This window comes from Ictidomys tridecemlineatus, chromosome 5 (genome assembly GCF_052094955.1).
Source record: "Ictidomys tridecemlineatus isolate mIctTri1 chromosome 5, mIctTri1.hap1, whole genome shotgun sequence".
Classification (NCBI taxonomy): domain Eukaryota; kingdom Metazoa; phylum Chordata; class Mammalia; order Rodentia; family Sciuridae; genus Ictidomys; species Ictidomys tridecemlineatus.
Window position 1 is genome coordinate 163,201,509 of NC_135481.1, and position 19,886 is coordinate 163,221,394.

Sequence of the window (19,886 nt, forward strand, 5' to 3'; positions counted from 1 at the left end):
TAGCCAAAGAGCAGAGTTGGCGTCAGTGGATAGAAAATTACTAAGAGGAAAAGGGACAAGGGCAGATTCTAGCTAACCCAACATAATGGGATTCTTTTTTTTTTCTTTTTATTTATTTCTTTTTATTTTTTTTATTGTTGGTTGTTCAAAACATTACATAGTTCTTGATATTTCATATTTCACATTTTGATTCAAGTGGGTTATGAACTCCCATTTTTACCCCGTATACAGCTTGCAGAATCATATCAGTTACACTTCCATTGATTTACATATTGACATACTCATGTCTGTTGTATTCTGCTGCCTTTCCTATCCTCTACTATCCCCTTTCCCCTCCCCTCCCCTCCCCTCTTCTCTCTCTACCCCCCTCTACTGTAATTCATTCCTCCCCCTTGTATTATTTTTTCCCTTTCCCCTCACTTCCTCTTGTATGTAATTTTGTATAACCATAATGGGATTCTTGCTGGAGGCTTCATTTTAAAGGCCTCATGAAGCTTGTTGGTAATCCAAAATTTCCTGATTTTGTAGATTATGTTGGTCTCACCGTAGAATGGACCCAGTTTTCTGGATTACTTCCAAGTTTTTGGAATGTGAGATAGTGTTTTGCATATTCAACATATTACTTGTTATTTTGGAACAGACTCTATGTCTGTTCAGTGCCCTAAGGAGTGTTCAATCCAAACTTTCCTATCTTTCTTTTCTAAAGATTGAATCTTAGAACGAATGTCTCTAAGACATTTATTTTTATTTTAATATTTTACATTAGCTTTTTCCCACTCTTCTCTGGTTGAAGATCAGGTATGACATGGTCTTGAGCGACATGACTTGGTATATATTTTTTAGAACTATTCACAGTATTGGAACAAAAAAGTAGTGTTTTTCGTTAGACTTCATATAAGTTGCTGACCTCTAATTCCAGGCCTTTTTGTTCTGTTCAACATATTACCTTATTCTTTTCTTCTTTATAATATTTTAAAAAATTTGAAATTTGCCCTCTTTTAGTATACAGTTCAATTGTTTAATGTAAATTTTCAAAGTTTTATAACCATCACCACTATCTAGTTTGATTTATTTTCACCATGTCCAAATGAAATATTGTACCCATTAGCAGTTATTCTCCATTCTTCCTTCTCTCCAGTCCCTGGTCACCATTAATCTACATTATAAATTTGTCTATTCTGAACATTTCATTTAAATGGAATAATCTAATACTTGGGTTGTTTTGTCTGGCTTCTATCACTTGGCATAATCTTTGTAAGGTTCTTCCATATTGTATCATGCATCATTACGTTTTAGTGCTAATTAATACTCCATTGTATAGATACATCACGTTTTGTTTCTTCATTTATCAATTAATGAACATTTTTTGAGTTGTTTTCAGGTTTCGTTTATTATAATATTTAATTGCTTTAAATACCCATGTATTTGTTTTGGGTAGAAATGTTTTCATTTCTCTTGGGTATACATGCAATTGCTGGGCCAAATAGTAACTCTGTGTTTAACTTTGTGAGGAGCTGCAAGATGTTTTCCAAATTGACTGCATCATTTTGCATTCCCCTCAGCAGTATATGAGGATTGTCATTTCCTACATCCTTGCCTCCAGGTGTTATTATCTGTCTAATTATAGTTGTTCTTTTGGGTATGAAGTAGTATTTAATTGTGGTTTTATTTGCCTTTTTATGAAGACAAATGACATTGAACATCTTTTTATGTGCTTACTGGTTATTTATATATCATCTTTGGAGAAATGTTAATTGATATCCTTTGTACATTTTAATATTGTTTTCTTTATTTTTGTGTGACAAGGATTTGTTATACATTCTGAATACAAGTCACTTATTGGATATATGACTTGTAATTTTTTCCCACTTTGTCAATTTTTATAACTTCCTTTGAAATACAAGCGATTTTAATTTTGATGAAATTCCATTTATCTAGTTTTTTCTTTGGTTGCTTGTGCTTTTGATTACATATCTAAGAAACTATTGCCTAATTCAAGGTCATGAACACTTATCCTTAAGTTTTCCTCTAAGAATTTTAGAGTTTAAGCTCTTAATTTTTGACTTTTGATCCACTTTAGGTTAATTTTTGTGTATGGTCAGAGTTAGAGGTCCAATTTCATTTTCTTATATATAGATAACTAGTTCTATCAGAACCCTTTATTTAAATGACTATTCCTTTTTTAATTGAGTTGTTTTTTCATTCTTATTGAATTAGCCATAAAAGAAGGGCTTATTTCTGGATTCTCAATTCAATTGCATTTGTCTAAATGTCTACCTATTACTGATTACTATAAAGTTATAAACCTAGAAGTGTGAAACAGATCTGTCCTTTTCAAGATAGTTTTAGCAATTCTTGGTTTCTTGTATTTCTATATGAATTTTAGGATTAGCTTGTCAATTTCTGCAAAAATGGCACCTAGGATTTGATAAGCAATTGTGTTGAATTAAATCAATTTAAAGAATATTGTCATTGTAGCAATAATAAATCCTCTGCTCCATGTACATTGGATGTACTTCTATTCAGGTATTAAATTTTGTTGACATGTTTTAGAGTCATGTTTTATAATTTTTATGCTGCATAAAAATTATACTACTTTTGTTAATTTATTCTCAACTATTTTATAGTTTTTTATGTTGTAAATTGATTCTTAATTTTATTTTTGGATTGTTCATTGCTACCATGTAAAAGTCAATTTGAATTTTGTATAAATTGATTTTAGATCCTACAATCTTGCTGAACTTATTAGTTCTAATAGTATTTTTATGGAGTCCTTAGGACTTTTTATATACAAAAAATGTGTTATCTTCAAATGGAGATAATTTTGCTTCCTCCTTTATTTCATTTTCTTGCCTAATTGTCTTACTAGATTGTTCAGTATATTATTGAATGGAAGTAGTGAGATTGAGCATCCTGTCTTGTTCCTGATTTTAGGGGAAATAGTTGGTCTTTCACTATTAATCATAATGTTAGCTTTGGATTAGGTTCCCTTTATCATGTTAAGGAAGCTACTTTGTATTTCTAGTACATTGAGTGTTTTGGGTTTTGTCAGGTACTTTTTTTTTTTTTATAGGGTTACGCTTTTTATCCTTTATTTTGTTAATATGAGGTATTATATTGATTTTCAGCTATTCAACCAATCTTCCTTTCCTGGTATTCTTCTTTTTTTATAAGATAATACCTTTTTGATATTGTGCTGGGTTTAGTTTGAGATTTTTGTGTCAATATTTACAAGATATATTAATCTATAGTTTTCTCATCATACATTTTTCTTGTTTTGGTATCAGGGTAGAACCGATATCATACAATAAGTGAGGAAGTGTTTTCTCACTTTCTAGTTTTTAGAAGTTTATCAAAAATTGGCATTAATTCTATTTTAAGACTAACGGCATTTTAATTTTAATTTTTGTCTTTTAGGATTCTCCTTTTACAAATGCAGGAATGGGATCTAACCTAAATCTCTTAGGGGAAATTGAGTGTGATGCCAGCATAATGGATGGAAAATCCTTAAATTTTGGAGCAGTTGGAGCACTGAGTGGTATGTGGGCATTATGACATACTACCTCTGTTTTTTGAAAAACTTCTGCATATTACCATTTCATACTTCTAAAGATAGTCCAGTCTACTGTACCATTCTTGCTTGAAATAGTGTTGAAAACAAACATTTTTCTTCTTTAACTGAATTTAAAATATAAAATCTTGCTATGAATGATTTTAAAGAAAACAGCAAAGCAACCTGTATCCAAGTTTTTGGTTAAAGAATGAGATCATCATCCTCTATCCCTTCTAGAGATTACAGATATTTAAAACTTGATTAAGAATAATCTTATTAATTTTTCCATTTGAAATACACAAATATTCTTATCATAAAAAATGATGTAAATTAGGTTTATGTTTTGTCTTCCAAATCCTTTCTTTTTATCCTCTTCTGCCCTCAGGTTTAACCAGTGAAGATCCAATGCATTTATCTATATATTTATATAATAGAGACATAGTTTTATTTTGTGAATTAAAAAATGTATATATTATTACAAAACTTTTTTTTCTTTCAATAGGATGTCTTGGAGACTTTTTTCCATACCTTTACATAAAAGATATATTTAATATTTTGTAATTCATTTAAATATATATGAAGTACACAGATTTTAACTGTGCAGCTTCTTGAATATTTAAACGTATATATACCACATACAACTGAATAAATGTATACACCTTTACCAAGGAATTAGATGTTTTCATGTTAAGAAGTAGGACATTTCTATAATCCCAGAAGGACCCTTTATGCTTCTTAGCCCATACTTCTTGTGCTTCCCTCCCCTGTTCTGCTTTTAGACACCATGGACTAATTTGCCCGTTCCTGAAATTGGTGTGAATGGAATGAAATGACTGTACGTCTGGTTTTGTTTTTTGCTTAACATTATGCCTGTGAGATTGATTTGCATTTTGTGTCACTATAGTTTTTTTCTATTGCTTAATAGTACTTCATTGCATGAATATACTACAACTTATTTTATCCACTCTTCTTTTAGTCAATGTTTGAACAGTTTCTCGTTTCTAGTTTTTCAGTATTCTGAATAAAGTTGTAATGAATATTCTTATGTACACGTTTTGATAGAAATATTTGCTGATTTCTCTTGGATATATACCTGGAGTTAGAATGCTAAATTTAGGTGCATATATTCGTTGTTTTAGTAGATAGTGCTAGTTTTCAAGTTGTTACAGTTCATACTCTTACAATGTGTGAGCATTTCAATTACTTATATCCTTCCAAATTTTATATTGTTAAAATTCAGGCATTTTGACATGTATGCATTGATATTATTATTTTAGTTTGAGTTTTCCTGGTGACTCATGGTACTGAAAACATTTACATAGGCCAGGTGAACTTGTTTTGAAGTGTGTGTCCACATCTTTTGCATATTTGTATGGTATCATCACTTTTATTGATTTGTCAGAGTATTTAAATATTTAGATACAAATCCGTTGTCAGATATGTGTATTATGGATATCTCCTTCCAGCCTTTGGCTTTGCCTTTTCACTTTCTTGATGCTATCTTTTGGTGAATAGGTCTTAAAATTATGATGAAGTTTAGGTTATTAATCTTTTTGTGGTTGATTCTTTTGTCATTTTAAGAAAAATTCCCTACCTGTGGTTATAATGATAGTCTTGTTTTCTTTTAGTAATTTTATTATTTTTACCTTTCATGTTTAGCTTTCTAATCAAGTTCAAATTAACTTGTGTATGTGAGATGGGGATCAACATTTATTGTTTTTTTCACAAGGACTTCCAAATTGTTCGTTGTCCTTTATTGAAAGGTCAATCCTTTCCTCAGAATTTCCTTGTCAAATCAGGTATTTGAATGTGTAATGGTTTGTTATGGCTGGCCTCATAAAATGAGTTGGGGATTTCATTTTCTCTATTTTTTGAAAGGGTTTGTGTATAATTGGAATGATTTCTTTCTAGTTGTTTAGAAAATTTGTTAACTATCCCAAATTAGTGGTATTTTCTTTGCAGGAAGTTTTAAACATGGGAGTCAATATCTTTAGCATTTAATAAGATTGTCTGTATTTACTTTTTCTCATGTATGTTTTTCAAGGAATATCTATTTCATATCACTTATCAAATTTACTTGCCTAAAGACAATTTAATTAGCTTTATTTATTGGATTCTAGTTTAATTCTACCATGACCAAAGGTAATAATATGTATGCTTCCAATTCCTTGAAAGTTTTGAGACTTGCTTTATGGCCCTGCTCATGGTGTGTTTTGATAAATATTTCATGTGAACTTCAAAAGAATGAGTATTCTGCAGTTGTTGAGCACAGTGCCTTATATATGTCAGGTCAATTGGGTTATTCATTTGTTCTTATTATTTATTCTCTTTTGTACTGTTATAATATGTAAGAAAAGATATTTCAATTAGTTTTAATTTTATTCATTATGAATTTTACTACTTGTGCTTAAAGGCTATTAATATTTCTCTGTAAATTCAGTGTTTATACCTCTTTTTAAAAATTTTTAGTTATAGATGGACCCAATACCTTTATTTTATTTTTTAAATTTATTTATGTGGTTCTGAGTATCGAACACATTGCTCCACATATGCGAGGCAAGCACTCTATCACTGAGTCATAACCTCAGCCCTGTTCATACGTCTTGTATGGCTCACCTTGTGAAAGGTCTGTTCGGCGTATTTTTTGTCATATTGGAATTTGAAAATTTTATTTGTCAAACTTATTACTTTACCCTTTATGGCTTTTGTATTTTGCATTTCTTAAGTTTTCTCTCATGATTTCTAAGCATCAGTCACCTATATTTTCTTAGTATGTATAATTTATTTTTCATTCACCTCTTAAATACCTCACTTTTTCCCTAAAGTGATTAAAAAGTGTCCCTATGTGATTTATTGAACAACAGTAATAATAACAAAAATATCACTTATTGTGTGACTATAATATATTAGGCATTATTATGTAGGAGTCTACACATATTTAATTATGTAATTCTCAAAGTAACTTTTTGGAGTTATTACTTTTATCCTTATTTTACAGGTGAGAAAACTGAGAACAAAGAAAGACTTTGTTTAAGATTATTGTCTGTATGAGTCAAAGTATAAGACAAAAACCATACAGTAATTTAAGCAAGAGAAATTCAACATAAAGAGTCATTAAGAAGAGATAGGAAAGGGTTGGGGTTGTAGCTCAGTGGTTGAGTACTTGCCTCGCAGGCATGAGGCACTGGGTTTGATCCTCAGCACCACACACACACACACACACAAAAAAAAAAAGAAGTAAAACAAAGATATTGTGTCCATTTACAACTAAAAAAAAAACTAAAAAAAAAAAAAGAAGAAGAAGAAGAAATAGGAAATTCACTACATAAAGATGGAAATAGGGTTAGGTGTGGTGGCACATGCTTATAATCCCAGTAACTCAGGAGGCTTGGCAGGAGGATTCAAAGTTTGAGGCCAGCCCCAGTAATTTAACAAGACCCTAAGCAACTTAGTAAGATCCTGTCTCAAAATAAAAAATAAAAAGGGCTGGACATCAATGTTTATAGCAGCTCAATTCACAAAAGCTAAGCCATGGAAGCAAACTAGGTGTTCTTCAACAGAGGAATGGATAAAGCAAATGCGGTATTTATACACAATGGAATCTTATTTAGCCATAAATAAGAATGAAATTATGGCATTTGCTGGTAAATGGATGGAACTGGAGAATATCATGCCAAGTGAAATAAGCCAATACCAAAAACCCAAAGGTGGAATATTGTCTCTGATATGTGGATACTAACCCAAAATAATGGGTTAGGGAGGGAAGAATAGAAGTTCATTTAATTAGACAAAGGGGAATGAAGGGAAGGAGAAGGGATGGGAATAGGAAAGATAGTGGAATGAATATGACATAACTTTCCTATGTTCATATATTAACCCACAACCAGTGAAACTCCACATCATGTATAACTGTAAGAATGGGATCCAAGTTAGAATAAGTTATACTCCATGTATGTATAATATGTCAAAATATACTCTACTGTCATGTACATCTAAAAAGAGCAAATAAAATAATAAAGGAAAGGAAAAAATGCCACAATGAAACACATTTTTAAATTAAAATGCTATAGTAACATGTAACCCAAATAGAAAAGCAAAAACTAAAAAGGGCTGGGGATCTAGGTCAGTGAAAACTCCCCTGCGTTCAATTGCCAGTACAAAAAAAAAAAAAAAAGATGGAAAGAGAACTCAGTGTGTTCTAGGGCAGAGGGAGAATACTCAAGGAAGGATAAACTTGGAATTGGGTTTGGATCTTGTTCAACAATACCTTCAAGGTGTGGTTGCAGCCCACTAGAAGTTGATGAATTACCCAGGCTAGGGCTGGCCCACACTCATTGTGTGCAGAACTAATCTTGTGATGCATAGATGAACTCACACTGGTAGATGGGCACACTGAAGTTAAGAGGCTTTGGAATTAAACTCATTTATATAGGATAAAGGTTGGGTTTTTGGCTTAGTAGGCAACTATCCCCATTGAACATTTGTTATATATGCCTCTGGGACTAAGGACAGGCTGTGGGTATCAGAGACAATGTTTAGGGTATAGTCATTCTTTCTGGGACTGTCTGTTGTGTGTGCTGCTGTGTCCAGACTCAGAAGCTGGACAAAACATGTGGTGAGCTAGAGAAAGCCGTGCATCCAGGGCATGTAGCACTATAGAATACCTTGTCAGGGGCAAATAGTGGAGACAAAATTGCAGAAGCCCTCCCAACAAGCTACCCTTTCCTACTACAATGTATCTCCACTGCCCTCTACTGACCATGACTACCACTGTGCCCTCTGGCAAGGGTAGTATATTTAAAGGGCCCATATTCGCTTTTGCAGATAGGCAACAGAGGGTGTAATTCCAGTTGAGAAATAATAAACTGAAACTGGTAGAGTGACAAAGTAGTCTGATTCCTGTGCTTTTCACTTTGTGTTCTTTTTATCTCTCCTGTATAATTTATTATTTTCCCACTTGTTTTGAAATACTCTCTATATTATATATTAATTACCCAAATCCACACTTAATTTTACTCTATTCCATTGATATATTTGTCTATTTCTCAAACCTTTTAAAAATATTTTTAGTTGTAGATGGATACATACCTTTATTTTTATTTATTTATTTTTATGTGTTGCCAAGGGTGCAACCCAGTGCCTCACACGTCCTAGGCAAGTGCTCTACCACTGAGCCACAATCCCAGCCCTCAAATCACACTCTTAATTAGAGTAACTTTGAATAAAAAATTATATCTTGTAGGAGGAATAACTTTTCATTTTTCTTTCAGAGTTTTCCTGATCAATAGTCTGCTTGTCATGTATCATAGAAGTCCTTTGGAAGTTTTGATGGTGAATTTATAATTTTGAATTTATATGTTAATCATTAATGTCTTTACAATATTGAATCATTAGATCTAGCTAGAAATATATTAATGCCTTAAGAACTGCTATAGAGATCTTATCTGGGCTATTTCTTTTTTGATATTTCATACATCTTTTATTTATGGCAGAACTTCTGGTATTTAGCTAAATTTCTACAATTCATTTTATTTTGAGTCAATCTGATAGTCTTAAGTTTTTGTAGTTTCTTTATATTCTTCTGCTGCTGATTATTATTATTATTTTACTAATAGTATATTGAGAAGCATCCATAGATTACTGGTTAAGGGCATGGTCTTTAGCACTAGCTGCCTGTGTTAAAATCTCAGTTCTGTGACCTTGGGCAGTAACTTAAACCCTTTGTACAAATGTTTCCTCATTAATCAGGGAGGGTTCCTAAGCATAGTTATGTAGTAGAATTCAGAGATCTGTTAAATAAATAACCTGACAAAAGAGTTTGGCACTGAACCTGATGTATATTAGGTACTGGTGCATATTTCATTGCCTTCTATCATCATCATCATCATCATCATCATCATCATCATCATCATATTTGCTATTGTTGTTGTTATCCTGACAGTGTTTGTAATACTAAGCTGTCCTCTGAGATAAGATTATTGTATGATTAACATTGTTATCTCACTTTTACTTACAGTTTTACTTCCCAGAAACTGTCTAAACCACGTTTTAGGTTGCAGTCTTGTCAATTTTTACCCAATGTGAAGATCTTCCTTTCTATTCTTTCTCTCTTATAGGTTAGGTTTTAAAATTTTGGCTTAACTTTTTCTAGTTTTATTTGTCTTCATGGTAAAATTGAAACTGTTTATAATAGTATTTATTCCTTAAAGGTTTTATGGTCAATAAATGTCTAGGGCATTTATGTACTTTTGATAGTAGGTAAATGCACATTTTCAGTTCATTTTGTTCTTTTCTGTTGTGAAATCTATTAAAAGGAAACTTTATTTAAATATTTAAATAAACCTTATTTAAATATTTGTATTCAATCTTCGCTGCTGTAATTTATGATGCAACATGAGAATATTTATCATATATTTGTTTTTTCTTATATCTACTAGATATTCATCTATTTATAAATTTGAATTTTATTATCTGTGATAACTAAGTTTTCATTACAATATTTAATACCTTGAAAGAGAATGATTTCCAAGTTTTTAAAAAGTTTTTTATTGAAACAACATAAAACTGAGTAGGAAACTTGGTGACATTTCTGATTTTTTTTTTCCTGCTCATTTTATTTTATAGGAATCAAGAACCCAGTCTCAGTTGCAAACAGACTTTTGTGTGAAGGGCAGAAGGGCAAGCTGTCAGCTGGCAGGATTCCTCCTTGGTAACCACTTGTTCATTCTGATTTTCCCTGGGCTTTGGTCTTTGGTGCATGCAGTGTGTAAAGGTTTTTTTTTTTTTTTTTTTTTTTTTTATCCACAGAAGGTTGTGGCTCTTGGTTATGCACCAGCAGTAGGATGCCTTTGAGATAACTTTGTTCTGTGATCTTGGAATGTTTTGTATACTTGATAAAACTCCAGATGGAATAGAATATTTTGGATTAAAGCAGAGAAGATCCAAGTTAATTTTTGGTTTTGTTTTTGATTATCAAGAGGTTTTGCTGTTACTAAGTCCTCAAGTAGGGCCATTATATTATGAAACTTTAGAAGTTTCTTACACATTCAAGTCCAGAGTTTAAAGTGTGCCACTTTGGGGTCATTTTATTGTGAAACTTAAGTATCTGAAACAGTAGATTTTAGAGTCTAAATTAATTAACTTTGGGGAAATTCTTAGAATAAAGTACATTGAACGTTGTAAATAACTTTCATGAATGTGTTATCCATCACTAATCATTAACAATGTTTTATCCTTGCATCTCACCAAAAAAAGATAAAAAGATTTGTAGGCCAGAACTACATATCCAGAAGCTCTCATTATGTGAGGGAATTTGATCTGTGTAAATGGTGTCATCTCAAATTGTTGTGGAGAAAAAGAATGGTGCAACCAGTAAATTGTGTTGGAACAATTGGCTACCTAGTGAAAAAACATTGTGTTAAATTCTTTTGTTACATCACTCAGAAAAATACAGTCTAAACATAAAAAGTATAATATAAAATGTTGCTTGTGGAATATAAAATTATAAACAACCTAAATGTCCATCATTGGCAAAATAGATTATTTTCTAGTCATGTTATTAGGTATTCTGTGGCATTAAAAAAAAAAAGAAAGAAAGAAAAAGGCAAGCTAGGGTATTGTTGTGCTGCCTGTAATTCTAGCAACATGGAAGACTGAGGCAGGAAGATCACAAATTTGAGGCCAGCCTTTACAGCTTAGTGAGATCCTGAGCAACTTAGCATGACCCTATCTAAAAATAAAATAAAATAAAAATGATTAAAATAAAAAGCACTGGGGATGTAGCTCAGTGGTAAAGTGCCTCTGGGTTCAATCCCCAGTTACCCCCCTCCCCGTACTCCCCCTTCCCCTGCCAAAAAGAGGAAAACATTTGTATATATAGTATATTGATTACTATTAACATTAATTGTTTGGAATACCATGACAAAATACCATAGATTTGGGTAGCTTAAATAGCAGCCACAAATCTAGAGGCTGGGAATACCAAGATCCGGGTTTCAGCCTGTTTGGTTTCTGGTGAGGGCTTTCTTTTCAGCTTGCAGATGGTTGCCTTCTTACTGTGTTCTCACATTTGAGATGAGATGGGGTGGAGGTTGAGAGAGGCAGGGAGGGAGAAAGAGATATTCTATTCTTCTAATGAGGACAATAATCTCATCATGAGAGCCCTACCTTCATGACCTCATCTTTTTAAATTTATCTCCCCAAAGCCCTATTCCCACATATTGCAGTGGGGATTAGGGCTTCAATCTATGGTTATTAGGGTACACAATTTAGTTCTTAGCAGTAGACCTCCACATTGTAGAGTTAAAAAAAAATAAAATTGCTGATGATATGTTTAGATGAACATATATTTTCTTTAAAAATTACAAAATAATATGATTAAACTTTTTAATGAAATGTCAACAAAGAGTTTTAAATTGCTTATACTGAAAATTTTCTAATGGAATCCTCATCTTTCCCAGTGTCTCATGTCCTTATCCTGAACCTGTCTCCGTTATGTTCCTAGTAACAATTGACCTGATTTTAAGCTTTTCTCATTCTTATATATTCTTTATACTAGTACAATAGATAGATGTACAAATAGTTTTGGAAAGAATATTACCAAAGTCACTGTGATTACCTCAGGGAAGCAAGAAAGAGGGAACCAGATAAGGCAGTTGTCAAAGGGAATGTTTAGCATTTCAATATTTTATAGGGAGAAGATATATGAGAAAAAGTGATGGCCATCTCTTCATTAAAATGAGATTATATAATAATGCTATACCTGCTTGTAACTAGCTCTCTGATTTTGTCACATACCTAGTTCTTCATCTTTATTCTTTGTTTTCAAAATTATTTTCATGTTTTACACTTTATATATTTTAGAAAATTTAAATTCATGTATTTTAGATTAGCTCAAGGAAAATGGCTTGCTGGAATTTTGATTAGGATTCCCATAAATCCATTTTTTAAGTTTTTTTTTTGTATCAGAGATTGAACCCAGGAGTGCTTAACCACTGAGTCGCTTCCCCAACCCTTTATTTTGAGACAGGGTCTTGCTAAGTTGCTTTGGGCCTAATTGCTGAGGCTGGCTTTGAATTTGGAGTTCTCCTGTTTCAGCTTCCCAAGTCATTGGGATTACAGACAGGTGCCACCATGCCCATCTATTAAGGTCTTTTTTACCCTCTCTGAACAGGGTTTTATATTTTACAATGTCTATGTCTTATATAAGTTTTTCTGTACTTACACTGAGATATTTCATTCTTTATTGACATTATGGTAAATGTGTATTTAATAAATATTAATTTTCAGTTCCTCATTGCCAGTATATAGGAATACAATTGATTTTATTATATTGAAGTTGCATTTGGGGAGTTTGCTAAAATCATATGTTATGGTACCATTTTCATAGATTTTATAAAATTTTCTACATAGATATTATGTCTTCTGGGAATAAAGATGGTTTTACTTCTTTCTTTGTAAGGGTCCTTAAATTAATTTCTTTTTCTTGCTTTATTGCACTGACCAGAACCTTTAGTGCAATGTAGAATACAATTTTGAGAGAGAACATTCTTGCCTTTAATGTGATCCTAGGGAAGAAGCATTTGATCTTTCACCATTAGGTATGATTGTGGTTGTAGGTTTATCATAGATCCTGTTTATTATGTTGAGAAACTTTTCTTTTTTCTTAAGTATGCTGAGAGTTTTTAATGTGTCTTACTTTTTCAAGTGCTTTTCTGCATCTATTAAGATGATCTAACAATTTTTCTTATTTAGTCAATAAGGCGATTGACTCATTTTTAACTGTTAAAAGCAGTAGTTGTATTAGTGGAATAAACTCTACTTGGTTATAATGTATTATCATTTTTATGTTCCTGGTTGTAATTTACTAATTTGTGGAGAATTTGTATATTATGTTTATGTGTGATCTTGGTTTATAGTTTTCTTGTAATTCTTTGGTTTGGTTTTCTGCTCCTTGGATGTATAGAGTTATGTATTTCATCAGATTTGGAGAAATTTAAGTCATTATTCTATCAGGTATAGTTTTTTGTTATCCCCATCCTTTAGGACTCTGATTATATGTTTACAGACATACCCCCAATTTACTATGGTTCAACTTAGAATGTTTTGATATTACAATGATGTGTCAGCAATTTGTATTCAGTCGAAACCATACTTTTGTCTGCAGTGGGCCTTGGCATCCAGTTAGCCACCTGCCTAGTAAAGGTAAATAATCACTGCTCTGCAGTTGCTAATACTATGTTACTGAGCTATGATATTCCGTAGATTAGCTGTATCAATTGTATTTTTGACTTAAAGGTATTTTCAATTATAATGGGTTTTTCATTTAAAGGTATTTTCAATTATAATGGGTTTACTGGGGCATAACCCTGTTGTAAGTTGAGTAGCATCTATATCTGTAATAGTTTTACAGACCTTTGATGATTTGTTTACTTTTTTCATTCTTTTTTTGTTCCTTTGTTTTATTTTGAAGTTTCTAAGGTTACTGATTATTTTTCTGCAATATCTAATTATTTGCAAATCTCATTCAATTTAGTATTTAATTCTGACATTATGGTTTTTAATCTCCAGAAGTTTGATTTGCATTTTTGAGCAATGTCTTCCATTTGTCTACTTAACATGTTTAATCTTTCTTCGACCTTCTTGAATATATGAATAGAGTTTTTTTTTTATAAAAATAGGGTGACTTTATTTCCACTTTTTTACAGTCCCTAGTATTGCATGTGATAAGTATTCTTATCTCTAAAAACACAAAAATATTTCAAGAAAGCATGTTATAAGATAGTACATATAAGCAATAGTTTGGCAGAATTTTACCAACTAGTAGTTCATACTCCCCCAAAAAACCCAAAATTTTAAAATTCAAAAATTTCAAATCATTAGCTTTATTTAACATATGTTACACCTTAACATTTAAAATATCATGCTCTAGTTAAATATATCACCAACAACACTGTATACAAATAAAATATTACACAAAATATATTTAAGAAAATGTTTTGGTCTTTGATCTGAACAATAAATAAAAACACAGGCACTTTTACACTGAGACAGGGAAGCGATCACTACTCAGAATAATAATTTTGCATAAGCAACATGTGAAAATATGGCAAGAATAGAATCCTGGAGTTTTAAATTGACAGACCAGGTAAGAAAAAGCCTACAATTTCAAACCTTTCACTTCCAAGTTCAAAAGTCACTATGCTTTCCTGATCCATAGTGAAAATTCATAAACCCATATGGTTGTCACTGGCAATCCAATTTCCAGTTGGCCATTATGGAATCATAATCATTATTTTCAACAATACTAAAATCAGATTATTATGATACCACCTAGCAAACCAAATACAAGAGAAATTAAACTCACTCTCCTCATTATGACCGTGAGACCACAAGAAGATAAACTGGATGTGTCACACATGATTCTCATTTTGCAAAATTAACTGATTAAATTAACACAAGAAAATACTGTTAGGGTGGCAGGAAATTTTGACTGAAGTCCATTTTGTAGATAATTTTTAAAATTCACCCAAATTTCATGAAAATAAATATAATTCCATTTCACTGAGTCATGAATAACAAAGTCGTGGTAGCCATTGGGTTCCTAAACACCTGGATTACAGATAAATCCATCATGATAATGGAAGTAGGAATAGTATATAGCAGAACAAAATAAAAATAACTTAAATGGTCACATTCTAGGAACTTAAGATTTCAGATGAGAAGGGAGGATAAATTAGAAAATAATGACCACTATCCAGTAGGAAAGTTCAGAACCAATCATCCTGCCATATTCTCCATTAAAATCATCATCATCTGCTTTCCCTAGTCACAAAAGTACCAAACTAAAGCGTTTGGAGGGCTTCACATGGATACTACCTTTAAAGGTAATTCTGATGGTTTAACACAGAAATTACCCTAATACGAGAAAACAACATGGGAACTAGGGAAGATATATCTTTCTATGTAAAATTTAGCCTGTATATTTTAGCATTTTAAATGAGCACTTTGCAACTGAGACCAAATATCAATCATCTCTTGAGGTTTTCTACTATTGTTTTAATATGTTCGTTGATTCTATTATCTTTGTTATTTCTGGCTTGCTTTCAATTAAGTGATTTTTCTCCTTTTTATAGTTCACATTTTTCTGCTTTTTTGTATGCTTGGTAATTTTTTAGTAAATTTCAAATATTGTGAGTTTTACTTTTTTTGGTGCTGAATATTTTTGTATTTTAACAAATATCTTGAATTTTATACTAGGATGTGGTTAAATTATTTAAAACAGTTTGAGCCTTTCAGATCTTACTTTAAACTTTGTTGCATGGGGAAGAAGTGTTTAACCTTGAGTTAATTTTGCTTTACAATTGAGGCAAATCCTTTGGAGTAATAGAACTGATGTAGCTAGAATGAGGCTTTTACTCTGCTGGTGGCAGCCAAAGCTGTTCCTGGCCCTGTGCAAATTTAGGGATTGTTTCTTTTAGAATAATCAGATTATTTGTTTCAAGGCTTTGGGTAATTTACTTTTTCACATGCACCAACCTCAGGCACTTGAAAATTGGAAGAGTACTCTGCAGATCTCTGGAATCTTTTCCCTATGCAGCTTTTTTTCTGCCACTCTGTCCTGAGAATTTTGACCTCTTTGGCCTGTCTGGTTGTCCATTCTGTCTCTTTAACTCAGAGACTGCTTTGCTCCTGTGCTATGGCCTGGAAACTGCTCACAGGAATGAAAGCGAACCCTATGAGTGCAGTAAGGTGAGGTTTATGGTATTTTTTTCAAAGATGACAATCCTTTGTTGCCTCATATCCAATGTCTAACAGCTCTTGCTTTCTGTATTTTGTCTGTTGTTTTATTCATTGGTTCAGAAAAGAAGATAAAATTCTTTCCTGTTATTCAGTTTGTTGAGAAGTAGAAACCTCTCAAATATCTTGAAGTTTGCTATATAACTCTAGTAGTTTAAAAACAAATTCTTTGAATATCCTAAATCAACATGACCAAACATCATGATTTAACTTTGAACTTATAATAATAATAGTTAACATTTATTGTATTGGAATATTGTAGCAGGCACCATTTCATGTGATTTGCATGCATCATCTCATAAAAATTTTTACAATTTATGTAGGTTTCACACATTTTGCAGTTAAAGAACATGAATGCTCAGACTTGCCCACGTTATATTGTTGGAAATTTGTGGAGTTCATTCATATCATGTTAGAAATAAATGTTTACACCCAGTCAGTTATTCATTTATTTATCCATTCACTCATTCAGCAAATATATATTGTTCATGCATGAAGGTAGAAAAACTATTAAAGGCAGATGGAAAGCAGGGCATGGTATTACATGCCTATATTCCCAGCAACTCAGAAGGCTGAGGCAGAAGGATTGTAAGTTTGAGGCCATTCTGGGCAGTTTAGTGAGAACTTGTCTTCAAACAAACAGAAGTACTGGGTAGCTCAGTAATAGGATGCCTTTGGGTTTAATTCTTCTTGGGTTTAATTTAATTCTTAGTATTGAAAAAAAGGGAAGAAGTTAAAAGCCATGCACCATCTGTTGAAGAAGCAGACTCTTCTATGGGGTGGCAAGAAAACAGTGGATGTTTTCTAAGAAGTCTTTATGTAAGATATTAATTTATTTATATAGGTAATTGGACAAGGCAGAAGGTATATGTTTGGTCTGTGTCTAAAATTGTAAAGACATTCAGCAGGATCATAGGTTCATTAAACAGTTCATTGCATTCATTCTTCTCTTGGCTTCATTATATGTTGCGCTATGTAAATAGTGGTGTTTGGTCAGACTACTGAAATGCTTGATATCTTAATAAAGTTGGTGGCATTGTCATCATAAACTCTCAAATCTCCTTGTTTCTTTATTTTACTTAATCTTGAATCCTTGTCCCTCTTATGATTGGAATGCAACTTTGGTAGCCATTACCATATAGATCAGGGATTTGAAGCCTATATAACCTGTGGGCCAAGTTGAATCTGCTATTTTGTAAATAAATTTTATTGGAACATAGCCATACTGATTTATTGTCAAGACAAAATTGTTGGAACAGAAACATTGTGACTCACAAAACCTAAACTATTGGCTACCTGGTCCTCTAGAAAAATTCATTGGCTTCTAATATAAGTTATGGAAATTATGTGTTTTTTTTTTGATGAAACAAGAAAGCTAGACAACTGGTTTTGTTTTATGTTTAGTATGAATAGGATCTGAATCTGAAGTGCTCATTAGACATTCAGTTTTTTTGAGAGGCAAATATAATATTGTTTATTTTAAATTCTATTTTATCTATTATAGTTCATAAATTCATTCAGATTTATAGTACTTTGGTTATATGAGTGTGAAAATAAAATTTAGAAACCTAAAGGTTAAAAGAAACATATACCAACTGTGAATTAATCAGAAAGTATAGACTTCATGGGATTGTAATTCAACTAAATAGTTTAAAAAACCCAAATAATAATAGCAAACTTTTATAAGGCAAGTAGGGAAATGTAAACACTAAATATTTTTTGATTTTATTTTTTGTATCTAAATTTTAAGTGTTAAATATATATATTTTTAAATATTCTTAGAAAGTCATTTTGGGAGCTGGGACTGTAGCTCAGCGGCAGAGTGCTTGCCTTGCAAGTGTGAGGCACTGAGTTTGATCCTCAGCACCACATGGGAGGAAGGGAAGGAGGAAGGGAGGGAGGGAGGGAGGGAGGGAGGGAGGAAGGAAGGAAGGAAGGAAGGAAGGAGAGAGAAAGACATTGTGTCCATCTACAACTAAAAAATATTTTAAAAAGTTATTTTTAGAGATGCATATTAAGATATTTATAGTTGAAATTTTATAATGTTGGGATTTGCTTCAAAAATCTTGGCATATTCATGAGTAAGATTAGCAATGTATTAATAATTATTAAAGAAAATAGATGATTTATTGGGGTTATCATGCTATTCTCTGTACTATTGTTGCCTTAATCAATTTGGGCTGGTATAACAAGATACCATAGTCTGGATAGCTTATAAATAACAAAAATTTATTTCTCATATTCTTGAAGTCTGAGAAGTCCAAGATCAAGAAACCAGAAGATTTGGTTTGTATTTTGTGAGGGCTAATGTCACTTGCTGAGTCCTCCTTGCTGAGTCCTTATAGAGGTAGCTCTCTGGGACTGTTAACTCCATTCACAAGGGCTTTGCCTTCTTGACCTAATTACCTGCTCGAAAGACTCACCTCCTGATTCCCTCCTAAAACTTTGGGGGTTAGGGTTTTAAAATATGATTTTTTTGCGGGGGTGGACATTAACATTCAGACCATAGCAATTATATATTTGGAAAATTTCTATAATAAAAGTTAGAAGTCAATTTTTTATTATTTAATTTATTGTTTGCACTTTCTGTCTATCAGCTTTGACTAATCAATAGTATAATTTGTCTTTCTTCAATTTCATATATTTATGATAAACAAAGAAATGATAGGTAAAATAAAAATCAGTTTTTAAGTTCAAAGAAATAGCTGTTTTTTTTTCTCCTATGTTCTTTCTTATCTAGAATAACCACTTCGATCATTGGGGTCCCAGAGGATCCTTGAGAGCTTTTTGAGTCACTTAATTACACTTTTTTAGCAATTATAGAAACATGGTGCTTTGAATGGGTGGTTTCTTTTCATAACATTGTCATTCACATCACCATTTTTGCCCAGGTAGCCCATTTCAGGTGTTTTGCTCAGTAAGCATTTGCAGCAGTATTTTCACTCAGCTTATTGAGAGTTTTAATCATCCTACCTTAGTGCTGATCTCAGCTGATTGGTGCAGCTTTGTTTGATAACACTTTAGACCTACTTTGATGTAAATTAAGATGGGTATAACATAAGGAAAGTGCTGTTTTCTAGTTGATTATTTAATACCTTTCCAATGTTTACTTAATACTTAATATGTTTCAGACACTGTTCTAGATTGAGATTTATTGATGAAAAACAGATCTCTATCTTCATGAAGATTATAGTATATAAGAGGGAGACAGAAATAAACGGATGAATATGCTATGTCAATTACAAATTATATAGTATGTTAGAAAAATATGGAAAGCAGGATGAGGAAGATTGGGAGTACTGGGTAGGTGAGTGCACTGTGGAGAAGCATTTTTATTTTTTATTTTTGCATAGTTTATTGTAGCAAATTTATTTGTCAAACCTTGTAATGATGAATAAATGAAAAAAATATTTTATAAAATGCCACTGATTCGAGGTTTTGGGATTGAACTCAAAAGGATCAATAGGAGTAGTAAGACTACCAGATTCAACTCTGGACTGCCATATAGATCACTTAGTTTACTATTTCAGCATCT

The 19,886-nt window shown here is 32.1% G+C and overlaps 1 protein-coding gene across 31 annotated transcripts in view; it reads left to right on the forward strand.

Annotated features, from left to right (window-relative positions):
• Tasp1 (taspase 1) overlaps nucleotides 1-19,886 on the forward strand; it is a 288,360-nt gene that overhangs the window by 35,828 nt on the left and 232,646 nt on the right. For all 31 annotated transcript variants that reach the window (XR_005728944.2, XR_005728942.2, XR_013439542.1 and 28 more), the window contains 2 exons: nucleotides 3,418-3,538; nucleotides 10,178-10,262. Coding sequence is in view for 23 of the 31 variants with exons in the window: in XM_005320468.5 (XP_005320525.1) it covers nucleotides 3,418-3,538; nucleotides 10,178-10,262 (206 nt within the window). In the remaining 8 variants the exon portion in view is untranslated. The remainder of the gene's footprint in view (nucleotides 1-3,417; nucleotides 3,539-10,177; nucleotides 10,263-19,886) is intronic.